At 44.2% G+C, this 23800-nt stretch overlaps 1 protein-coding gene across 5 annotated transcripts in view; it reads left to right on the top strand.

Moving 5' to 3' along the window:
• The window catches only part of ELAVL2 (ELAV like RNA binding protein 2), a 155420-nt gene that overhangs the window by 70809 nt on the left and 60811 nt on the right, over positions 1 to 23800 (top strand). For all 5 annotated transcript variants that reach the window (XM_069962000.1, XM_069962002.1, XM_069962001.1 and 2 more), the window contains exon 5: positions 21726 to 21879. In XM_069962000.1, coding sequence (XP_069818101.1) covers positions 21726 to 21879 — 154 coding nt within the window. The remainder of the gene's footprint in view (positions 1 to 21725; positions 21880 to 23800) is intronic.

Raw genomic sequence — 23800 nt, 5'->3', positions numbered from 1 at the left:
AAGGTAGAGGAACGTGCAGCAGCACAGTAGTCTCTCTGCTTAGTCTTTTGATTTCTGACATATCAAGTGTTTTTTTTTTTTTTTTTTTTTTTTTTTTTTTTTTTTTTTACAGGTACTCTTTAAATGTTATGCTTTCTTGTAGGGTGCTGGGCAGTAAACCCCATGTTGGTGTATGCATGCTTATTGAAATGTATGAGGAGTCTTGGTTATCCTAAATGAACCGAATCATTGTTTCCGGAGTCTGGGCAAAAAGGCTTATAAATAAAATCTTAAAGGGGTAGTCCTATCTCAGCTTGAGGTTAACAAGCTGATCGCTGGGATTCACACTGATCCCAAAAACAGATGCAATCATTCCCACTGGGCCCTGCATGTCATACATTCTTTATGGGGCTGCTTTTTTGCCGACAATCTTCTATGTATCAAGTTTAAAGCCTCCAGTGCTTCACCCCTGGTGCCCGTGAATAGAGCTGCGCTGTACATGGGAACTGGGCCGCGGTTTAAAAAAAGAAATGCTGCAATGCTATTTTGTACATGGACAAAACTTAAAGCGAATGTACCTGATGATACATTTGCTTTAAAATTTTTATATCTTAACAAGCTCTTGTAGAATGCAGAGTTTACACTTGCAGTAATTTGTGTGCACTATAGTGGGACTTGGAGCAGGAGCAACATTGTCAGATTCATTAAGAGACATAAGTCTATGAATCTGCCAAATTGAAGCTGGGAATTGACTAATCTGTGAAACCCTTTTGTATATTCCCCCCATTTGTCTTTGTAAATTCCCTACCACTATTTCATGTTGCCTTGATGTTTTTAATTACATATATACTGTGTCAATATTTATACGGGCTGGGGCATAAGGATGGATACACCCTGGTAAAATGGAAGTGGTTGCTGATATTACCTTACGGTTTCTGGCATATTAGTACGTGGGAGGGAAAAACATTTGAGGCCAGGTAACACCCATAGCAGCCATCTGCAAAGCTGCCATTTTGGATTCAACTTTACTTTTTTCAAGGGAAGGGGTCATGTGCTAAAACAGAATTGCACAATAATAATGGTGTGCTCATTTTTAACATGGCTTTATCTATTATCGAGTTATTCGACACGTTTGTGACATGGTGCAACAACAGTAACCCACTAAATGATGTGCTCAAAATCCTGCCCATTGTGTTGAATTGTCAATGTGATTCTCTTCTCCCACTTTTGACACACCTAGAGCAATACCGCAGAAGAAATGCTACCACAGGCCTCCATATCTGTTTTAGATGCCCAACATCTTGGATCTTCACACAATACATCATAGCCTTAAAATGGCCCCAGAGAGAGAGAAGTCCAAGGGGGTGAGATCCAGAGACCTTGGGTGCCATTCCACTAGGCCACAGTGGCCAATCCACTTCCCAGTAAACTGTTCATCGAGGAATGTTCAGACCTGAAATCTGTAATGTGGTGGTGCACCATCTTGCTGGAAGAACTCAGGGAATATGCCAGCTTCAGTTCACAGAGAGGAAAACACATCACGTAGCAATTGCAGATGCCCAGTAGAAGTTTTCATTGATGAAAAATTGCCTAACTATCTTCATACCACATATACCACACCATCAGTTTTTGTGTTCCAACAAGTTTGGAGGGATCTGTCCAGAGTGGGTTACTGTCGGATCAGTAGTGGTAGTTTTGTTTAACATCACCGTTCACATAAGTTTGCTAGTGTAAACTCTGGATCATCCTTGGTGAGATGTAGCAGCTGGATCTTGTAAGGGTGCCATCTGTGTGTAGCCAGTATCTGTCCAATGGATGTTCGACTGATGCCAGACTCCAGGGACATACGTCGAGTTCTACGCTGTGGTCTCAAGGTTAATGCTGTCAGAACAGCCACTGTTTGGTCATTGGTGACAGTTTTCATACGTCCAGATTTGGGCTTATCCAACACCGAACCAGTAACATGAAACTTGGCAAGCAGTTTTCTAACTGTGGCATGGGAGGCGGGTGGTCTCATAGCTTTTCCTGCATTGAAGTCTGCTGCAATTACCCGGGTACTGCGTTCACTAAATATCAACCTTGTCTGTCCGCCAATCGTTGTTTAACCTTTGGCACATGTTACGTGGCTGTAACAGTAAGAAACCTGTCAATAACTCGCTAATGAATAAAGCCATGTAAAAAAAAAAAGACCGTGCTGTGACCAGTGATTGGCTGAGTGGGCTGTTAATGCTAAGACATCAGTTTTGGAAGTGGCAATGGGGGACCTGAAGATGCGGCAGGAGGACCCCAGGGGAGCGTGATTGCTTAGAAAAGGAGATCCTATTCTTAACTAAAGGCAGCAATATAACCAAAGGAAGGGAGAAAGAAAATAACAATAATAATGGCTAGAGTATCCCTTAGTGTCACTGTAGTTTCATTTTATTTATTTTTTTGCAGAAATCAATAGTCCAGGCTATTTTAAGAAACTTTGTAGTTAGGTTTATTAGGCAAATATGCCATTATCTGCATTCAAAAAGACTTTTCCAAGGTCCCTCCCTCCTTTCATTCACTGCTCATCAGGAAATCTCGACTGGTTTACCTCAGTTGGGCCCTGTCTGTTCTATGGAGAGGGGAGGGGGGAGGAGGGAGGGAGATTAGTCGGCATCAAAGAGCAGAGAACAAAGGATTACACAGCAGGAATTGTGTGAAAGACTGTATTCAGAGGTCAGAGAGGTCATTGCTGACCTCAGAGGAGATAGCCTGGTGATGTAGCTGTAAATTAACTTTGTTGTCATGTTTAGGTTCTTCATCTCCCTCCACCCCTCCCTTCTCCATAGAGAACAATGAAGACATGGGGGAGAGCTTCAAACTGCTTTTTCATGATAAAAATACATTTTTCGGCTAATAAAGCCGATTACAAAGTTTCTTAAAATCGCCTGTACTATTGATTTCTCATTTGATGGCTCATTTTTCAAAATCTGACCTGTCTCACTTTATGCACTTATAGCTCAGTGATGCTTTAACGTATGTGAAAAACATCAAAATATCATGAAAAATCTGAAAAATTTGCACTTTACGAACTTTGAAATTCTTTGCTTCTAAAAAAAAAAAGTCACACGACAAAAATTAGTAAGTCACCATATGAATATGTCCTCTTTATTCTGGCTTCATTTCGTAAACATATTTCACTTTTTTAGGGTGTTATGGGGCTTAGAAATGTATCAGCAAATTATGAAATTTTCATGAAATTTCCAAAACTGATTTTTTTTTTTTAGGCACCAGTTCTTTTTTTAAGTTGATTTAGGAGGCTTGTATATTGTAAACCCCCATAAGTGACCCCATTTTGGAAACTAGACACCTTAAAGAATTAATCTAGGGGTATAATGAGCATTTTAACCCTACAGGGGCTGGAGGAAAGTATTCACAATTAGGCCGGAAAAAAATGGAAAATAGAAATTTTCCAATAATTTATTTGTTAAGATTAAAGTATCTCATTTTCATAAGCAACATGAGAGAAAATGCACCCCAAATTTTGTAACGCAGGTTCTCCTGAGTACAATGGTACCCCATATGTGGGCGTAAACCACTGTATGGGCACACAGCGGGCCTCAGAAGGGAAGGAGCGACAATTAGCATTTCCAGTTCAGATTTTGCTGAAGAATTTTGAGCGCCAGGTGCGTTTGCAGCCCCCCTGTAGTGTCAGCAGAATAGAAGCCCCGCAAGTGTCACCCCATTTTGGAAAGTGCACCCCTAAAAGAATACATCTTGGGGTGTGGTGACCATTTTGACCCCACAGGTATTAGAGGAAAGTATTCAAAAGAAGACTGTAAAAATGAAAAAATATAATTTTTCCAATAATATTTTTGTTTAGTTTGAAATTTCTCAATTTCACGAGGAACAGGGGAGAAAACTCACCCCAATATATGTAACGCAGGTTCTCCTGAGTAGAACGGTACCCCATATGTGGGCATAAACCACTGTATGGGCACACAGCAGGGCTCAGAAGGGAAGGAGTGTCATTTTAGTTACAGCCAATATGTGGGTTTTTACTGGCTATCTGGGGTGGTAATGGACAATCTCGGGGTGTTTACTGGCTATCTGAGGTTGCGAAAGGGAATCTGGTGTGGTTATGGGCAATCTGGGGTGGTTACGAGCAGTCTGTGCCAATCTGGGTAGGTTACAGGCAATCTGGGGGTGTTTACTGGATATATGGGTGGTACGGGCAATCTGGGGGTGTTTACTGGCTATCTGGGGGTGTTTACTGGCTATCTGGGAGTGTTTACTGGCTATCTGGGAGTGTTCACTGGCTATCTGGGGTGGTGACGAGCAATCTGGTGTTCACTGGCTATCTGGGGTGGTGACGGGCAATCTGGTGGCGTTCACTGGTGATCTGGGGTGGCAACGGGCTGTCTGCAATGGTTACGGGCTGTCTGCGATGGTTATGGGCTGTCTGGGGGGGTTTACAGGCAATCTGGGGAGGTGACGGGCAATCTGGGATGGTTACAGGTAATCTGGGGTGGTTACGGGTAATCTGGGGTGGTAACAGCTAATCCGGGGTGGCTTTCGACTTTGGTGACAGGGATAAAAAAGTGCAGGCACCATTTGGAACAAGCGATCAGCTGTATATAGTATATACCGCTGATCGCTTGTACTGGGACCACAGCGGGTTGTCCCCGAACACTGCCCCATGCTCTCTGCCACCTCCGGTGGTGGAGAGAATGGAGATTTGATCATTTTTAAGAATCCATCACTGTGAACAAAGTCTGTACACTGTGATGGCGGCGGCCATCTTTGATCAGATGGCTGCCCAGGGAGGGGAGGGTCAGTGACCAGGTCACTAGGGTTAATTCTGGGGACAGTGGGGGGGGGACATGTTTTCATCTCCTTTCACTGTGGATTCACTGTGAGAAGAGATGAAAGCATTCAGCTGCGCTGGCAATGCCAGTTACCGGTGGCCGCCGTTACACTGGTAATAACGGCAATTGCCGGTGAGGGGACTGGCCAGCACTGACCCCACATTCTACCCCAACCCCTCAGCTACCTCCGATAGCTGAGAGGAGGGGGCTGCGGGCCTTACCGGCGCCGTGTCACTATTCTGCGCCATCGCCATAAAGAGCTGATGGCAGCAGAATAGAGCCCATTAGTGATCGCCGTAAAAATCCGTATCGGCGGTCACTAATAACATAATACATATATTCTCTGGGTCGCTACGGTTACGGCGATACCACATTTGTGTAGTGTTTTTTTTTTTTTTTAAACTATCTTCCTAGCAAAAACCCACAAAAACTGTCACCACATTGCAAGATCCATAGCGTTCTTATCTTTTGCGCAACAGAGCTGGTTTTGGGCTTATTTTTTGCAGGAAGATCTGTAGTTTCTATTGATACCAAGTTTTACATGTATATGCCTTTTTGATCTCTTTTATAACATTTTCTAAGGTTATAAACCCACTTGCCATATCTGCAGCGAGTCTCCTTGCTGCGTTTTTGCAGGGAGACTCGCTGCAGATCCCGGCCCTATACTTTCAATAGCAGAGAAACTCGCAGCAGGGATGTACATCCGTGCTGCGATTTTGTCTGCAGCCCGCCCCATTAACCCCCCTGCCGCCGGACATTATACATTACCCGGTCCCCGTTCCTGCTTGCTTCGGGGCTCCCGGTGTCTTCACGGCCCGCCCGGCCAATCAGTGCCGGGGGCGATCGTGCGGCCGGGGGCTGCGGGGCTGGGGGCGATAGTGCGGCCGGGGGCTGGGGGCGATCGGGGCTGCAGGGGGGCGGGCAGGATATACATTACCTGATCCCGGCTCCTGCTTGCTTCAGCGGCTCCCGGCACGTTCCGCCCAGCCAATCAGTGCGCTGCCCCGCTGCAGGTGATCGTGCGGCCGGGGGCTGGGGGCGATCGTGCGGCCGGGGGCTGCGGGGCTGGGGGCGATCGTGCTGCGGGTGCTGCGGGGCAATCGTGCGGCCGGGGGCTGCAGGGCTGGGGGCGATCCTGCGGCCGGGGGCTGCGGGGCTGGGGGCGATCCTGCGGCCGGGGGCTGCGGGGCTGGGGGCGATCGTGCGATCGTGCGGCCGGGGGCTGCGGGGCTGGGGGCGATCGTGCGGCCGGGGGCTGGGGGCGGGCAGGATATACATTACCTGATCCCGGCTCCTGCTTGCTTCAGCGGCTCCCGACACGTTCCGCCCAGCCAATCAGTGCGCTGCCCCGCCGCAGCGCACTGATTGGCCGGGCGGGCCGTGAAGACACCGGGAGCCCCGAAGCAAGCAGGAACGGGGACCGGGTAATGTATAATGTCCGGCGGCCGGGGGGTTAATGGGGCGGGCTGCAGACAAAATGTACATGTACATCCCTGCTGCGAGTTTCTCTGCTATTGAAAGTATAGGGCCGGGATCTGCAGCGAGTCTCCCTGCAAAAACGCAGCAAGGAGACTCGCTGCAGATCCGGCAAGTGGGTTTGTAACCTAAAGCAGATTGATAAAATACAGCTATTCTGGTACTGTTTTTTTTTTTTTGTTTGTTTTTTACAGCGTGTCTTGCGGTGTAATTATTGATATAGTTTTATAGATAGTCGTTACGGACGTAACTATACCAAATATGTATATGATTTGTGTTTTTGATTACTTTTATGTCAACTTTTATTGTGTATGGGAAATGTAATGTATTTTTATTATTGGGGGGGCTGTGTTGTGTTTGGTGCACATTTTTTCACTTTTTTTTTACTTTTACACTAGTGTACATTACTGTATACTAGTGTAAAATAGATCACTCATACAATAGCATACAATACACTGCAGTACCTCATGTACTGCAATGTATTGTATCATGCCTTATGCTGACAGGCAATAGCCACGGCCACCCCTGTCAGCATGAGGCATCTCCATGGTAACCCCGGGGACCTTAATTAGGACCCCGGAGACCACCAGGACACCGGACGGCGCCGCGGGACATCACGATCACGTAAGTGACCTGCGGCGCCGACTGGGACACACCGGCACCTGTTAGATGCCGCTGTCTTGGTTGGACAGCAACATTTAACGGGTTAAACTGTCCGGAGCGGAGACTCCTCCGCTCCGGGCAGTTACAGGAGGGTGTCAGCGGTCACACTGACCGCTGATCACCCGCTCTGCTGCCGCCGCCGGGCGGTGGTTTATTCCGATGCGCCCGCCGTTAAAAGGCGTATGCATCGGAATAAAGCCCATTAGTGGCTGCCGTGAGTATGCGTGCGGCGGTCACTAAGGGGTTAAAGCTAGAGGTCTGTAGTGGAATTAAAATAACTGTTTTAAAGGGGCTTTAACCCCTTCAGTACCAAAAATTATTGATATATGTCCAGGTCACACTAAAAGTGTTCCTCCTCACCTAAGAGGCATAACACTTTTATGTATTCCACTTACGGGTTTGGTGGCTCTTTTTTGCTGTATGATCTATAGTTTTTATTGGTACTTTATTGGTGTTAATAGAAACGTTTGAATACTTTTTGTTTTTCTGATTATATAATACAAAGTTTTATAATATGGTAACAATTTCTCATGCTACAATACCAAATAGTGTTTATTTTACATATTTGTAAAATGGGAAAAGAGGGGGATTTGACCTTTTTATTGGGATGGGGCTTTGTAATTTTAAACCTTTTTTATGGTGCATTCACACCTACAGGATCTGCAGCTGATTTTCTGCAGCAGATTTCATTTAAATAACTGAACACAGCATCAAATCTGCAGCAGATCTGCTGCAGATCCTGTAGGTGTGAACGCACCCTTAAAGTGACACTGTCACCCCCTTTGTTCATTTTGACATCTCTACACAGGTGTAAAGGGTAAATTTAGTGTTTTTCATATCTTATTTCATATCATACGTCATGGTGCTTGTTCAAGTAAAAAGTGTCCTTTTATCAACTGCAGATTGTATTAAGTGGGCGTGGCCTCGCGGCACTAGCGCCACATAACCCCGCCCACAACGGCACAATTGGCCCCGCCCCCTCGCCGGCCATTGGAACAGGCTGGCCGAAAGGTCTAGACTCCACCCCCTTTACGTTGGACAACCAATGGGCGTCAAGGGGGCGGGGCCAACCGTGCCGTTGTGGGCGGGGTTATGTGGCGCTAGTGCCGCGAGACCACGCCCACTTAATACAATCTGCAGTTGATAAAAGGACACTTTTTACTTGAACAAGCACCATGACGTATGATATGAAATAAGATATGAAAAACACTAAATTTACCCTTTACACCTGTGTAGAGATGTCAGAATGCACTAAGGGGGTGACAGTGTCACTTTAAAGGTTTTTTTCTTTTTTACACCTTTTAAGTCATCCTAGCGGAATTTTATAAGCAATAGTTAGTTTATACTGTCTATACTGGTCAGCGCTGTGCTGTTACATAGCATTGATCAGTGAGATCTACCTGAAGCAGATTAGATGCAAATCACCGATCCAACAGGACAGACTGTGGGGGTTCCGATCAGTCGGTGACTGGTACCACACCTGTTACTGACACTCTTAAATGACACGATTGCTATAGAGTGTTGCAACAACATAGAAAAAAGAAGTTGCACTTACCCACGAAGTCTTCTAAAACTTTTGTTCATTCTTTTTATAAAACGGACATAGTGCAGGCATTAATGAGAGCAGACATTACGTGAACGGAGTGGTGACAGCCTGTTTCACGCTTTAAAGCGCTTCTACGGACCTCCCCCTTCTCACGTCACCACCCTATTCAAATAACAATACCAAACAGTGACATGTACACACGTGAAAAGAATAAAACAATCAGTAACAAAACAGAGTTAACCCTTTGAGGACCAGGCCCAAAATGACCCAGTGGACCGTGCAAATTTTGATCTTAGTGTTTCCGTTTTTCCCTCCCCCCCTTCTAAGAGCTCCAGCACTCTGTTTTTTATCTACAGGGCCATGTAACAGCTTATTTGTTACAGGAATAGTTGTACTGTGTAATGGCGTCTTTCATTTTACCATAACATGTATGATGGAATTTCAAATATATTATTTATGAAGATATAAATTGGAGAAATTGCAAAAAAGAATGCAATATGGTAACGTTTGGGGGGTTCCTGTGTCTACGTAATACACTATATGGTAAAAGTGACATGATACCATTATTCTATAGGTCAGTCCGAACACAACCATATGCAGGATTACACAGATTCTCTAATGTTATAAATTTTTTTAAATGAAATCCTTTTTTTTGGCAATTATAAATAAAATGGCCCTATTGTGACACTTATAACGGTTTTATTTTTTCACCTACGGGGCTGTATGGGGTGTCATTTTTTCCGCCATGATCTCTAGTTTTTATTAATACCATATTTGGGAAGATCGGACGTTTTGATCACTTTTTATTATTTTTTTTTATATATATATAATGTAACATAAAATCGGTAATCCGCGCACTTTTTTTCCCTCTTTTCGCATACGCCGTTTACCGTTCGCAATGATGCTTGTTATATTTTAATAGATCGGACAATTACGCACGCTACGGTATATTATATGTTTATTTGTTTATTTATTTTTATATGTTTTATTTATATAATGGGAAAGGGGGGTGATTTCAACTTTTATTGGGGGAGGGGTTTTGGGGTAGTGTATTGGTGTTTTTAACTTTTTTTTTTACACATTTGAAGTCCCTTTGGGGGACTTTTACGTAAATTAGTTTGATTTGTACACTGATGAATGCTATGCCATAGGCTACACTGAGCCTGCACAGGCAGGCTCAATGAGCAGATCGCCGATCGGACCGCACGGAGGCAGGTAAGAGACCTCCGGCAGTCCTTTTTACCGATCGGGACCCCCGCAGTCACACTGCGGGGGTCCCGATCGGTAAGTGACAGGGGACTTCCCCTGTCACTTACACTTAAACGCCGCGGTCGCGCCGCGATCGCAGCGTTTAAGGGGTTAATGACACGCGGCAGCGCGATCGCTGCAGCGTGTCATTACCGGTGAGGTCCCGGCTGCTGATTGCAGCCGGCCCCCACCTGCTATGAAGCGCGCTCCGCTCCGGAGCACGCTTCATAGCGGGAGAAACACCCAGGGCGTACAGTTACGCCCTAGGTCGTCTGGGGACAGACTTCCATGGCGTAACTATACGCCCTGGGTCGTCTAGGGGTTAAAGTTATAAACAATACAAGAGAGAGAGCCTATTCATTAATCAAGGAAACTGCGATTAACACGCTCATTCATGCCTCCTTTACCTTCGGCATTTGTTGTAATTAGAACAAATCCCGAAGGTCCAAGAGACATGAATGAGTGCGTTGATCGCAGTTTCCTTGTTTATTGAATATGCTCTATCTCCTGTATTGTTTTTAACTTTAACTCTGTTTTGTTACTAATGATGGTTTTATTCACTTCACATGTGTGTCACTGTTTGGTATGGCTATTTGAATAGTGTAGGTGAGAGAAGGGGTAGGTCCGTAGAAGCACCTTAGAGCGCGAAACAGGCTGTCACCACTCCGTTCACGTAGCGTGTGCTCTAATCCATGTCCGCACTATGTCCATTTTATAAGAAAAGTAAACAAAAGTTTTATAAGACTTGAGTGGGTGAGTGCAACTTCTTTTTTCTATGTTGTTGGATTTATTATGGACTTTGTAAATTAGCACCCCCAATGTGGCTAAATCCGGTAGCTATCTGAGACAGATCTACTTTACACGAGTTGGGCAAATAAGTACCCTGGTGTCTGACTGACAATTTATAAAGGAGCTGGAGTCGGTCTAGATAAGTCAGGAGTTTGAGTCGGAGCTGTGGCTTAATGACTCCACAGCCCTGGTGGCCTCATACTGCAAAAATAGTTTAGGAATGAGTTGAGGTATTTGGCAAGGTTCTTGCTATTTAATAACCTCTGTGCTAATCATTGTCTGAAGTTCAAATTGACAGAAAACAATTACCATAGTTCTCATCAATTTTCTATTGTCCAAAAGTATGTGCATGTCTGTTCTTTGCATGTAAGAGTTGGAAACCTACTGTTCATAACAGCAGCTTCTCCCATTTGTGCAGAGGTTATTAGTTTTGGTGAGTAGAAAGTGGACAAATGACAGGTCGGTAATGTGAGTATCAGGCCCGGACTGGCCATTAGGCAGTTCTGGCAAATGCCAGAGGGGCTGCCCCCTCCGTGGGCCGGTCTGGACCCCTCTATACCCGGCTATTTCCTCCCCCAACTCCTGTAAACTCCTGATGCTGCCCAGCCAATCACACGGCCCTGCAGCATCAGGAGGTTACATGCTGTCTGTCTCACTTGCAGTGCGGTGCGGCCTCTTCTTCCTGTCCCGGGCAGCCCCGCCCCCTGCTTCCCCTGGCGGCCCTGTCACTGACATACAGAATGAGCAGGCATTGGCTGGGCCTGTTCATTTACATGTAAGTTCTGGGTCCTGAGAGATCACATGACCTCCCCTGCAGAGATCTCATGAACTCCCTCACTGAAGGCCGGGAGCCGGGGGCAGCGCCTGTGTGTAACTCTCTTCCTCCCTGCAAGCAGCAGTAGGGACAGGGGAGGAATCAGCAGCTGCAGAGTGTGTGAGTAATGGAGGCACTGGGGGGGGTGTTATGTATGGGTTCTGACTAAATCACTACTGCACCCACAGACCACTACTACACCCACCATTATGCCCCCAGACCACTACTACATCCATCATTATGACCCCAGACCACTACTACACCCACCATTATGCCCCCAGACCACTACTACACCCATCATTATGCCCCCAGACCACTACTACACCCACCATTATGTCCCCAGACCACTACTACACCCACCATTATGCCCCCAGACCACTACTACACCCATCATTATGCCCCCAGACCACTACTACACCCATCATTATGCCCACAGACCACTACTATACCCACCATTATGCCCCCAGACCACTACTACATCCACCATTATGCCCCCAGACCACTACTATATCCACCATTATGCCCCTTAGACAACTACTATACCCACCATTATGCCCCCAGACAACTACTATACCCACCATTATGCCCCCAGACCACTACTACACCCACCATTATGCCCCCAGACCACTACTACACCCACCATTATGCCCCCAGACCACTACTACTCCCACCATTATGCCCCCAGACCACTACTACACCCATCATTATGCCCCCAGACCACTACTACACCCATCATTATGCCCCCAGACCACTACTGCACCCACCATTATGCCCCCAGACCACTACTGCACCCACCATTATGCCCCCAGACCACTACTGCATCCACCATTATGCCCCCAGACCACTACTACACCCACCATTATGCCCCCAGACCACTACTACACCCACCATTATGCCCCCAGACCACTACTACACCCACCATTATGCCCCCAGACCACTACTACACCCACCATTATGCCCCCAGACCACTACTACACCCACCATTATGCCCCCAGACCACTACTACACCCACCATTATGCCCCCAGACCACTACTACACCCACCATTATGCCCCCAGACCACTACTACACCCACCATTATGCCCCCAGACCACTACTACACCCACCATTATGCCCCCAGACCACTACTACACCCACCATTATGCCCCCAGACCACTACTACACCCACCATTATGCCCCCAGACCACTACTACACCCACCATTATGCCCCCAGACCACTACTACACCCACCATTATGCCCCCAGACCACTACTACACCCACCATTATGCCCCCAGACCACTACTACACCCACCATTATGCACCCAGACCACTACTACACCCACCATTATGCCCCCAGACCACTACTACACCCACCATTATGCCCCCAGACCACTACTACACCCACCATTATGCCCCCAGACCACTACTACACCCACCATTATGCCCCCAGACCACTACTACACCCACCATTATGCCCCCAGACCACTACTACACCCACCATTATGCTCCTTAGACCACTAGACCACAGGGGGCCTTTCTATTTCATAGAGGGAAATACTACAAGGGGCATAACGTGGGCGCTGTAACACCGTGGAGCAATATAGATGGGGAGTTTGTATAGAGGTGATGATGGTGCTGGAGCTAGGAGCCTATAATCTTTGTCTGGTAGACGCTGCATAGATGATGCATAGACAACCCCGTACGGTAAGTTGGGCCTGTGTGCTTTGAAATGCCAGGGCCCATTTTCGGTCCCAGTCCGGCCCTGGTGAGTATCAAGAATCTCCCAAAAATGTGTAAGTTTTGTAGTCCTGGTAGGCCCAGGAGGAGTGGACAAATTATGGCTTGCGTCTATAATGGTGTGGCGATAAAGTGGATTGACTCGAGAATAATGCTATTAATGGAGGCAATAAAGGGCTTTCGTCAAGGTTGTTGGCATTTGATAGTACGAGCTCAAGGGCAGCTGAGTTAAGTTGCAAAACTAGAGTCCAAGATTGTGCTGAAAAATAAAATTCTGAGGCAGCTAGGAAGATTTTGACAGCCTCATGTTACGCTCCCATGCAAAAAATCCCTTGCCTTTGTCATACAAACAGAATAACTTACCTGCTTTGTTGTCTGAGAGCTTGAACCTTTCCACATGCATAGCTTTTGAATGGTGGGTGAAAGTCATGAGAGATTTCACCCAGGTAACTTCCCAGAACACAGCCACAAGAGAGCAACCCATTTGCTTTAAGTAATATTGTGGTATTGTAATATTGTGCTGTAAGTTAGCTATTCCTAAAATAATTGGTTCTGTAACAGATTCCCACTTGTGGCAGTTCTAACTTGACTAACCTAGAGTGCATTTAACATGTAATAGACAGAAAACACTTCTGCCATCTCAGCAGTTAAAGGGGTATTTTCCCCAATAGCTAAAACAATGAAATGCTCCCAGACCTAGCGGTCTTACTCACCAAGTCCCCTTGAGAATTTTGAGCCGTCTCCCGTCTTTCTAGCTGCTTCCGTTCCATAGTTACAGGGTTACCTGGGAAGTCCCTGTGGGAGCTGCCGCCGCTCCTGCTGCTGCTGGGGGGGGGGGGGGGTTGGGGGGTTGGGGTGTAGCCGCCGGTGACCTGGGAAGTCCCGGTTGGAGCTGCTGAGTCCGGGGTTGGGGTGGGGCTCCGTCGCCGGTGAGTGGGGGGGCGGGCAGGGGTTGACAGAGCTGCTGGTGACCTGGTGAGTCCCTGGGGGGGTGCCGCTGCTGCGTACCGAAGGGGGGGTCCTTCGACGGGCTGGCCCTGCTGGCGGTGGCTCTCTGCACTGACCACGGGGGCTGTTTGTGGGGGCCACAGGTGAGCTCAGGAGCGGGGGGCACAAAGGTGACCTGGGGGGGAGAGAGTCGGGAGACACTGATCAGCAGCTGTCAGTGTCACTGATCAGCAGCTGTCAGTGTCCTCACTCACTTCAGTGTGCTGAGTTACAAGCACTAGCCCGGCCCATTGAAGAGACTGAGGACACGTGATGCCGTCTCGGAGGGTGCGGGCCAGGAGCAGGGAGTGGTGTCGGGTTGGACAGAGAGCTGATGATTCTATGCAATCCGTGGGGGTGAATGCAGCTAGATAACAGCAAAACTGTGCAGAATCCATAATAACTTTATATTGGAAAGATGAAAAGCTATGGGTGGGTGGGTATTAATGCAAAAAAATTGGGGGGGAATACCCCTTTAAATTGTCAGTTTGTGATTTATCTTGTTTTTTGATGCTCAGTCTGAGGTTCTTAGCACTGGGTGTAATGCAAAATGACGATAAACTATTTTCCTACATGGAAATGTAATGCAGAAAACATGCAGCAAATATGCCATGCATTACCATACCCTTAGGGCTAATGCTTTGCTTTGATTTTTTGTAGGGCCACTTAATGGTTTTAACTGTTGAATGACAGCTAGAATCCACAAGTAGTGTAGTAGTTACATGTAGCCAAACATAGATGTTTGGACTGCACCTGTGGCTAGATAAAATCAGTAGCCCAAAAAAGTGTCATTGTAGCCCTAAGCTGTCAAGTGGTGTTACTTAATCTCTCCAATCCTTAAAACTACCAGCAGGTATGTGATACTCTGTATATCTGTTTTGTTCGAGGTAGCTGTCCCTTAGGGTATGCTCCCCTCATGGAATATGCGTAGACTCAACTTAGAGGACCTTTCACCACGGCTCCTGGGGCAAAGCCCAACCCCCCGGTGGAGCCCCATATACTTACCCCTTCCACGAAGTCCCGCTCATGGACCTGGTCCCGCCACCGAGAAATCGCTGTTTTAAGCCCTGCGTTATGCTAATTACCAGAGATAAGTCCGACATCCATAGAAAATGACTGGAGAAATAGTATCTCTATCGACATCCTTTTATATTACCATAGGATATATTGAAAAACAGAACATGCCCATGTCCTGATTACAGAACATATACAAAACAACAAAGAAGGACAATAAATGGCGCACCCACAATCATGTAATCAATAAATGCAATATCTTTATTTTCAAAACATATAAACAAAACAGCAAATGGACATACACTTAGGGTTTGCAGACCGGAGCCCCATTCCAGAGCCCTGGTTGATATGTGACTATATATTTTTATTGATTCAACCTTGACTCTCTAGTGATAGGGCGGTTTAGCACTTAGTCACTTTTTTGAATATGTTCATTAATTGGTTTATGAATTATTTATATTTCACATGTGATTGATTATTTATCTATTTATTGACGTATTTTTTGGGAGCACGTGCAGTTTAGGAGGGATATATTTGGAGTAGTCAGGTTTGAGATCCACCTGAATAGATGGCATACAGGGCCTGGTAGTTATCATGTGCACTCCCTGTGATGGTTTACCCGTATTGGGTTTTTAGGTGTTTTTAAGTGTATGTCCATTTGCTGTTTTGTTTATATGTTTTGAAAATAAAGATATTGCATTTATTGATTACATGATTGTGGGTGCGCCATTTATTGTCCTTTGTTGTTTTGTATATGTTCTGTAATCAGGACATGGGCAGCATCCCATTTATAGATGTACAGTAGCTCCCACTTTTTTTTTTGTATACAAATTAAAAAACAAACATTGTGTGAGGTGAAGTAGAATAAATAAAAAAGCAGCTTTGCAGATTCTAAGAATTTCTTGTTCTTTTACAGTTTACTATGCAGTTAACTAAATATTCACTATACACAAAGAACAAACTAACAATGCAAGATACAAGTGATGTAGAAGTTAAACATAGGCCCAGCAGCGTCCATGCTCCTGAATCTGCAAAGGGCCTTGAACTACCTGCTCAGCTAGTCAGAGACTGCAGCTGTGTCCCGCCTCATTCACTGATTGGTTGAGCGGGGCCATGATATAACCTGATCAGAAGCCCGGTGGGGAACCATGAGCGGAGATGCTGCACTGCGGGGGCATGGAGACGAGTTAATAAGACTTTATTATCTAATTCCGCCTGCTTCAGTGTCAGACACCATCTCTATGGGAGGGCTTGCACCCCTCTCCTCTGCTCAAAGAATTGACATGTCAATATTTTGAGTGGAAAGCAGAGTAGAGTGAAAGGCGCGCAAGCCCTCCCTTTAGAGATGTGGTCTGACACTGAAGCAGGCAGAATTTTGCCCCGTTTGCTCAGTGAACATACAGTACCCCATACATATCTTCATATTAGACTGCGGCTCATATACAATCACCCAGCATCCAGGAAGAGAACAGCACAGATCTCCCCCACACAATGGACTCTTTCAGCTCAGAAACAAACTGCCAAATAGGGACCGCTGTCTTTTTTCCTGACCATTCTTATGTAATAGATCCATATGGTACATGGAGGAAATTGCTTCACCCTTTCTAACTAAATGTATGTGAGTGTTTTTCTATTTTTTTTTATAAGGCCCTTAGAGTGATAACATTTGTAAAATTCATATGAAAATTGAATAATAACTTTTTTGAAGATTTATTTATTTATTTTTTTTTTAAAGCTAGAGTGGGTACATTTTTGCTGACTCCGGGTCTGGGGACAGTAATGTGTGCAAGGTTGATCGCATTGAAATGGCCCTGCACACATTAAAACCTTTCACAGTCGGGAACGTTTATACTGTATATGTTCCTGATGTACGGGGCGTTGTATGGCTGACGTGAAGGGCTTAAAGTGTCACTGTCGTTATAACATTTAAAATCATGTTTGCAATTTACATTAATTATTTTTTGTAGTTATGCTTTAAAACAGTTATACTTTAAATCCAGGTCCTGAAGGCAGCTTTAGTCTTGTGCTTGTTAAAAAAAAAACATGAAGTCTGACCTGTACAGAGTACTACTGCTCAATGTGTTCATCAATCACTTTGCTGCCTTTTTGTTGAGTGCTCAGATGACCTGGGAAAACACAAGACACTGGGGGACATTTATTAAGTCCGGCGGTTTTTACGCCGGACTTATAAATGTCCCCGCATCTCCGGCGCTACGGGGATTTATGTAGAGGTGGACTGCCTCTACATAAATCCCGTGCGCTCTGGTGCGCACAGCCGAAAACCTACGCCAGCTGAGGACTGGAGTAGGTTTTCGGCGTATCTTTTGGCGGAACGGATGGTAAATTGCGCAGACTCTGAGTCGGCGCCCTCCGTTCCGCCCCCTTCACACCCCCTCCTCGCCCCCCGGTGTACTCGGCGGAAAGTGCCGATTTGCAAATATTTTATTCGCAAATCGGTCATTTGCGAATAAAATAATGCGCAATTCGGCACTTTCCGCCGAAAATCATCCGTATGCTGGATGATACATGTCCCCCTTTGTGTTTAGACTCGTTAACCCCTTAAGGTCAAAGCCAATTTTCGTTTTTGCGCTTTTCCTTTTTCCACTATGTTTAAAAGGCCATAGCACTTGAATTTTTTTTACCTAGAGACCCATATGAGCCCTTATTTTTTGCGACACCTATTGTACTTTGCATTGCCAGGCTTTATTTTCCCATAAAATATTTAGCGAAACCCAGAAAAATAATCATTTGCACTGTCAAATTGAAAAAAAGGAATTTGTTTTCATTTCAGTGAGTTTCGTGTTTATGCTGTTTACCCTATGGTAAAACTGACATGTTATCTATGTTCCTTACATCAGTAGGATTACAGCGATATGTAACTTGTATTCTATTTTATTTGTTGGCTTTTAAAAAATGAAAACCTTTTTAAAAAAAAAAAAACTTTGTTTAGAAATTGCTCTATTCCCATCCTTATAATGCTTTCATTTTTGTTCTATAGCGCTCTGTGAGGTGTCATTTTTTTGTGCCATGATCTGTACTTTCTATCGGTACCTTGTTTGCGTATATGCAACTTTTTGATCACTTTATTTAATTTAAATTTTTGGGAATTTTTTTGCGTTAATGCTGTTTACCGTGTGAGATCAGGAATGTGACAATACCAAATGTGTGTGTGTGTGTATATATATGTGTATATATATATATATATATATATATATATATATATATATATATATATATATATAATGGGAAAAGGGGGGTAATTTGTACTTTTATTAGGGGAGGGGATTTTTTAATTAAAATTTTTACTTTATCTTTCACTTTAAGTAGAAGTCCCCCAGGGAGACTTCTATATACACAGCAATGATCAGTGAGATCGGTGATACATTGCTCTGGCCTGCTCCAGACCAGAGCAATGTATTGTCGAGCCGGGATCAGCGTCATTGCGATGCTGAGGACCGGGCAGAAGAACGGATCCCCCCCCACTATGCGATCCGTTCCACTAGACACCAGGGACACCGGGAACAGAGCATTTAAACGCAGCGGTCAGGTTTTACAGCTGCATTTAGATGCTTGATTAGCCGGCGCGGCAAAGGGACCTGTGTTGGGTAATGGAGACGGCCCCGTTCAGAACGGAGTCCTGGCGGGGTCCCCTCGCGCCGCTATGATGTACCAGGTACGTCATGGGACGCAAAGGGGTTAAACATATTTTATGACATACTGTACTGTACTGGCACATGGTTTTATCTTTTTAACGTTATAATGACAGTGACACTTTTAAGTCCTGACCATACATCCTAAACATACCTGATGCATTTAAAGAGTTAGTTTAGTGTTTTTTGCTAACTAAAACTTAAATATTGTTCATTACTATTTGAAAGTAGAGGTTAACATTAGATCTTAGAGACTGTTAGTAGGTTTATGCTGCGCTTTCTAAGAGGTAGCATAAGCTAGTGACAGAAAATTAACAGAATGATGCATTACTGACATTGTTCTGTGCAGCTGATTCACAGATATCCTCCCCTAAAATGATGACTATGAGCACTGCACATGTGTCCTATTTATGAGCACCAGGTCACTGGCTTATTGACAGCTGTCTATCTATACTTTATATAGGCAGACAACTGTTAATCAGCAGCTTGAGGGCAAGGAAGTAGCACGGCACAAAGCCCATTCTTCTGCATATTAGGAGAATGGCTGAACGGAATGATGTAAGTAATACATTTTTAGCGATGAGTGAAACTAGAGTGTGCTCAAGTAAGATTGTTCAGCATTTGAATACCGCTGTCTGACATTGAATGCAGCCGTAGGAAGTAAGGTAAAACAGATACAAAAATATTTAAGAAATAGAAATTTCTGCAACTTTTATAGAGTTTAGTTTGTACAATGTGCAGTAAATGTGATATGTTATATAGGCTGATTATCAGGTAAGTGAGCCTTCCTAGGAAAGCTTATTAGCAGTAATCTGTAAATGTTGCTTATTTAATGTATTCTGCAGTCATTTTAATCTGTTATTGGCCGCAAATCACCCTGTCCTAATGACGTGTGGCTAGTGACTTTAAATGGCCCATACAAACAACTGAGCAAATGGCTGGCAATCTTGCCCATCAGCACTCATTTTCCTGTAAAAGGACATTTATTCTCAGGGTCAGTTCAAATATAGATACCCAATTTACACAGTTTTTTGTTTTACTACTTTATTTTCCTTTTTTATGCTTTGCCTTTCCAAATACTGACCACTATCCGCTTATATTTTTCACTTAAGCATCTTCTATGCTGTTTGGTATGGAGTGGGCTTTGCTCCTAAGACTTCCCTGTACATTCATAAAGGGTATCTGTCAGCACCCGGGCCCTACCACTGGTACTGACAGTCCCTTAATAACCGTGTTGTCTTTTGGTAATTTGTCAGTTGAGTGGATTTTGCACAATAACACATCTCCTACTGTAATGAAGTGTCAAAGTTGTGGCTCAGCATTTGTTCTGCACTTTGGCATGCCTCACCCTTCCCTCTTCCTTTCTGCTCCTCCCTCTTCATGAATAATGCTGCCCGGCCTACTGCTTACTCAGCTGTCAGTGTCTACCAACAGAGGACTGTCCTGCAATCAAATATAGTGGAATCTCCTAACCTTTGTTAGTGCTGTGGTCTAGGAGTAAATCACCTGTCTAGAGACCACCAGCAGGTCTTTCTTTAGTTCAAATCCCCTGATGGTAATATATATATTTTTTTTTTCATTATTGTATCATTGGGCAAATTCCCAGTCAGGTGCATATTAGTTTTGTTTTTTAAAATATATATATTTCTCATGATTGTATTAAATAAAAATTTTTAAATGAATTGGGACCTGATTGGGAATTCTTTGCACTTTTAACAGCAGGAGGCCGGACAGCAGATTATTCATAAAGGAAGAAGGAGTGGGGAGGTGTGCTAAAATGAGGCACAAATCCTCTTTGACTATTCATTAGGGTATAAACCCAAACACCGTATATGCAGCAGATATGCAACAAATATGCAGCAGATTTGTTGGTACAGATTTGATGCTGTGTTCAGTTATTTAGATCTAATCTGCTGCGATTTTGCTGTGAGCTTGCTGCGTATCGCAGCAGTAAATACGCTGCATATACGGTGTGTGGGTTTATACCCTTACAGTAGAAGACCCCAGAGTGTGCATAATTCACTTCACATGTGCATAATTCACTTCACAGACCATTTACCAACAGGTAACATGCTTACTAGGGGACAGCTAGTTACAGCACACTGTCAGCACTTCATGTAGGGCCTGGGTTCTGACAGATTACCTTTAAAACAGCCATGATATAATAGTTAGTTATGGGACATTAAGGGTGAAAATGTTGCAATTTTTTTCACTGTTGGTTACTATAAGTGTTAAAAATCTCATATTACATGCAGATTTTGTTGCAGATTTTTTTAGAAAATCTGTGTTTTCTTTCATCTAAATGACAAAGGTTGGAGCAGATTGTGCACACTCAGCCAGTCACTGGCTGAGACAGAACACCACTGCTGTCCAGTGATTGGCTGAGAAACAGGTCCTGCTCCAACCTCACATCTTGGCAGCTAGTAGTAATGAGCAGCAGGGTGATTGGCAGGAGCTGCAGGAGTCAGTAATTATCACATTTATGTGTGAATTTATTTGCTTGTAAAAATCCTCCTTTACCTTGGCGAGCACTAAACTTTCTTCATACAGTCCACAAAATATTGCACTTGCTGCTGATTGGACCTGCTCACTTGAATCTTGCCTTACTGATCACCCAGTTTATGGATCTTAGTGCTCTAGTGCATTGTGAACAGGGCTCTTTTTAGTGTCTGTCAAGTTAAATGAGCTGTCCAACTAGGATACTCCCCTTGTTGCTACAAAAGGCAGATTATTTTGTGCCCAGTAAGCAAAGATTTTGCTTGGTAGTTGATTAAAGTGACACTTTATAATTGAGACCCTTAATATTAGTGGTTCAAACCACTTTAGTATCTATTTAGTACCTTCATATAGAGTAGATGTACCTTTCCAGAAAACGCTATCATTTTTATAAATGTATACATATAACCTTAAAACACATACAATGTTAGCACATAGTCTCAAACCTTTCACTATATATATAAATATATATATATATATATAAAAATATATTTTTTTGTTTTTTTGTTAAGGTTTCCTATGCTCGTCCCAGTTCAGCGTCTATTAGGGATGCAAACCTATATGTCAGTGGACTTCCAAAAACAATGACGCAGAAAGAGCTGGAACAACTGTTTTCTCAGTATGGTCGCATTATTACGTCTCGTATTCTTGTTGACCAAGTCACTGGTAAGTACATGATGATTTAGTGTACCTTTTTTTTTACTTTTTGTCAAGCTATAAAATATTTTCCCCTTAAATACAGCAGACTTGCCTCCTCAACATATCAAAGGTGGTGATATGTGGGACAGAAAATGCAATTTTCTGCTGCAGTTGTTCATAAATATGCATGTACAAAAATAGACTGTTGAATGTAGTGAGCCAGTCTGAGTCATTTCCACCCTGAAGGTGCAGGTTTGGAATCATTTTGATGACTTGTAATAAACTTACAGCTGCTATAATCTTCATTTCCAAGCTGCTGTTTAAAAATGGTCCCCTTGCTCCTTCTAAAATGCTAATAAACAATCTTATTTTTATAGAAAGTGAAATTTTATGCAGAAATGCACAGCTGGTTCTTTAAGGTAAACATTAGACACAAGGCCCTAGATGGTAGTTGTTTGTAAGACTAGATAGCGGATATTAATATAATTTTATAAAACATATGATACAAGACACAACGCATTTCAACACCTGTCCTCAAGTGACCTCAAGTGTCAATAGCATCAACATGATAAAGTAACACTTATATAATACAACTCTAAAATGTAGGAGGGGCGTGCTGAAAACAGATCAGCTTGGTGGCGTATCAAGGATGTTAACCCTCATGGTATACCCAAAAAAAACAACCAGTATGAGCCAATAAATACACATGTTTAAAACTGCAGTAAAACATGTGTAAAGTGACACTGTCACCCCCTTTTTGCATTATGACTGCTCTACACAGGTGTAATAGGTAAATTTAGCAGTTTTCATACCTCATTTTCTATCATACCTCATGATGGTCGTTCCAGTGAAAAGTGATCTTTTATCATCTGGGATTGGGATACCTGAGCGTGGCTTCACAGCCAAAATGCCACTTAGCAACGCCCCCAGCAACACTTAGCCACGCCCCTCAGTTATGTCATCACTGCATAGGCCATGCCCCCTCAGCGGCCATTGGTGAGCCTAGACCTTTAGGCCGGCCCTTCCCATGGCGGCTGAGGGGGTGGGGCCTATGTGTGAATTATGTCATGGAAGGGGCGTGGCTAAGTGGAACAGGGGGCGTGGCTAAGTGGTGCTTAGGCCGTAAAGCCCCGTCTAGGTATCCCAATCCCAGATGATAAAAGATCACTTTTTACTGGAACAAACATCATGAAAATGAGGTATGAAAACTGCTAAATTTACCCTTTACACCTGTGAAGAGGTCATAATGCAAAAAAGGGGGTGACAGTGTCACTTTAAGCATAGAAGATGCATAAAAAATGCTTTATATATGTAATAAAAAATAAAAGATGTATATATGACAAAGGGTAATATGCTTAAAGTGACACTGTCACCCCGTTTTTGGATTTTGACTGCTCCACAGGTGTAAAGGGTAAATTTTACAGCTTTCATTACTTATTTTATATTATACGTCATGGTGCTTGTTCTGGATTGGTATATGTGGGCGGGGCTTTGCGGCCTAAGCGCCACTTAGCCCCACCCCATTCGTGACGTCATCGCTGCATAGTCCCACCCCTCAGCGGCCATTAGTGTGGGTCATTCTAGGGTAAATGGGGCCCAGATCTTTAGTCCGGCCCTTCCAATGGCTGTTGATTGGGCAGTGCCTATGCAGTGATGACGTCACGGATGGGGGCGTGGCTAAGTGGCGCTGGGGGCGGGGCGATGTGGGGCTTAGGTCACTAAGCCCCGCCCATATATCCCAATCCACAGTTGATAAAAAACACTTTTTACCAGAACAAGCACCATGACGTATGCTATAAAATAAGTAATACAAGCTGTAACATTTACCCTTTACACCTGTGGAGAGCAGTCAAAATGCAAAAAGGGGGTGACAGTGTCACTTTAATAGGCATTCCTATAAAAAGGCAACCAAGAAAAGAAAAATGCCTAAAAAACACCCATACCCTGC

This window comes from Dendropsophus ebraccatus, chromosome 3, assembly GCF_027789765.1.
Source record: "Dendropsophus ebraccatus isolate aDenEbr1 chromosome 3, aDenEbr1.pat, whole genome shotgun sequence".
Classification (NCBI taxonomy): Eukaryota; Metazoa; Chordata; class Amphibia; order Anura; family Hylidae; genus Dendropsophus; species Dendropsophus ebraccatus.
The sequence above is the reverse complement of the archived record's forward strand: the minus strand, read 5'-3'. Positions and strand labels throughout refer to the sequence as shown.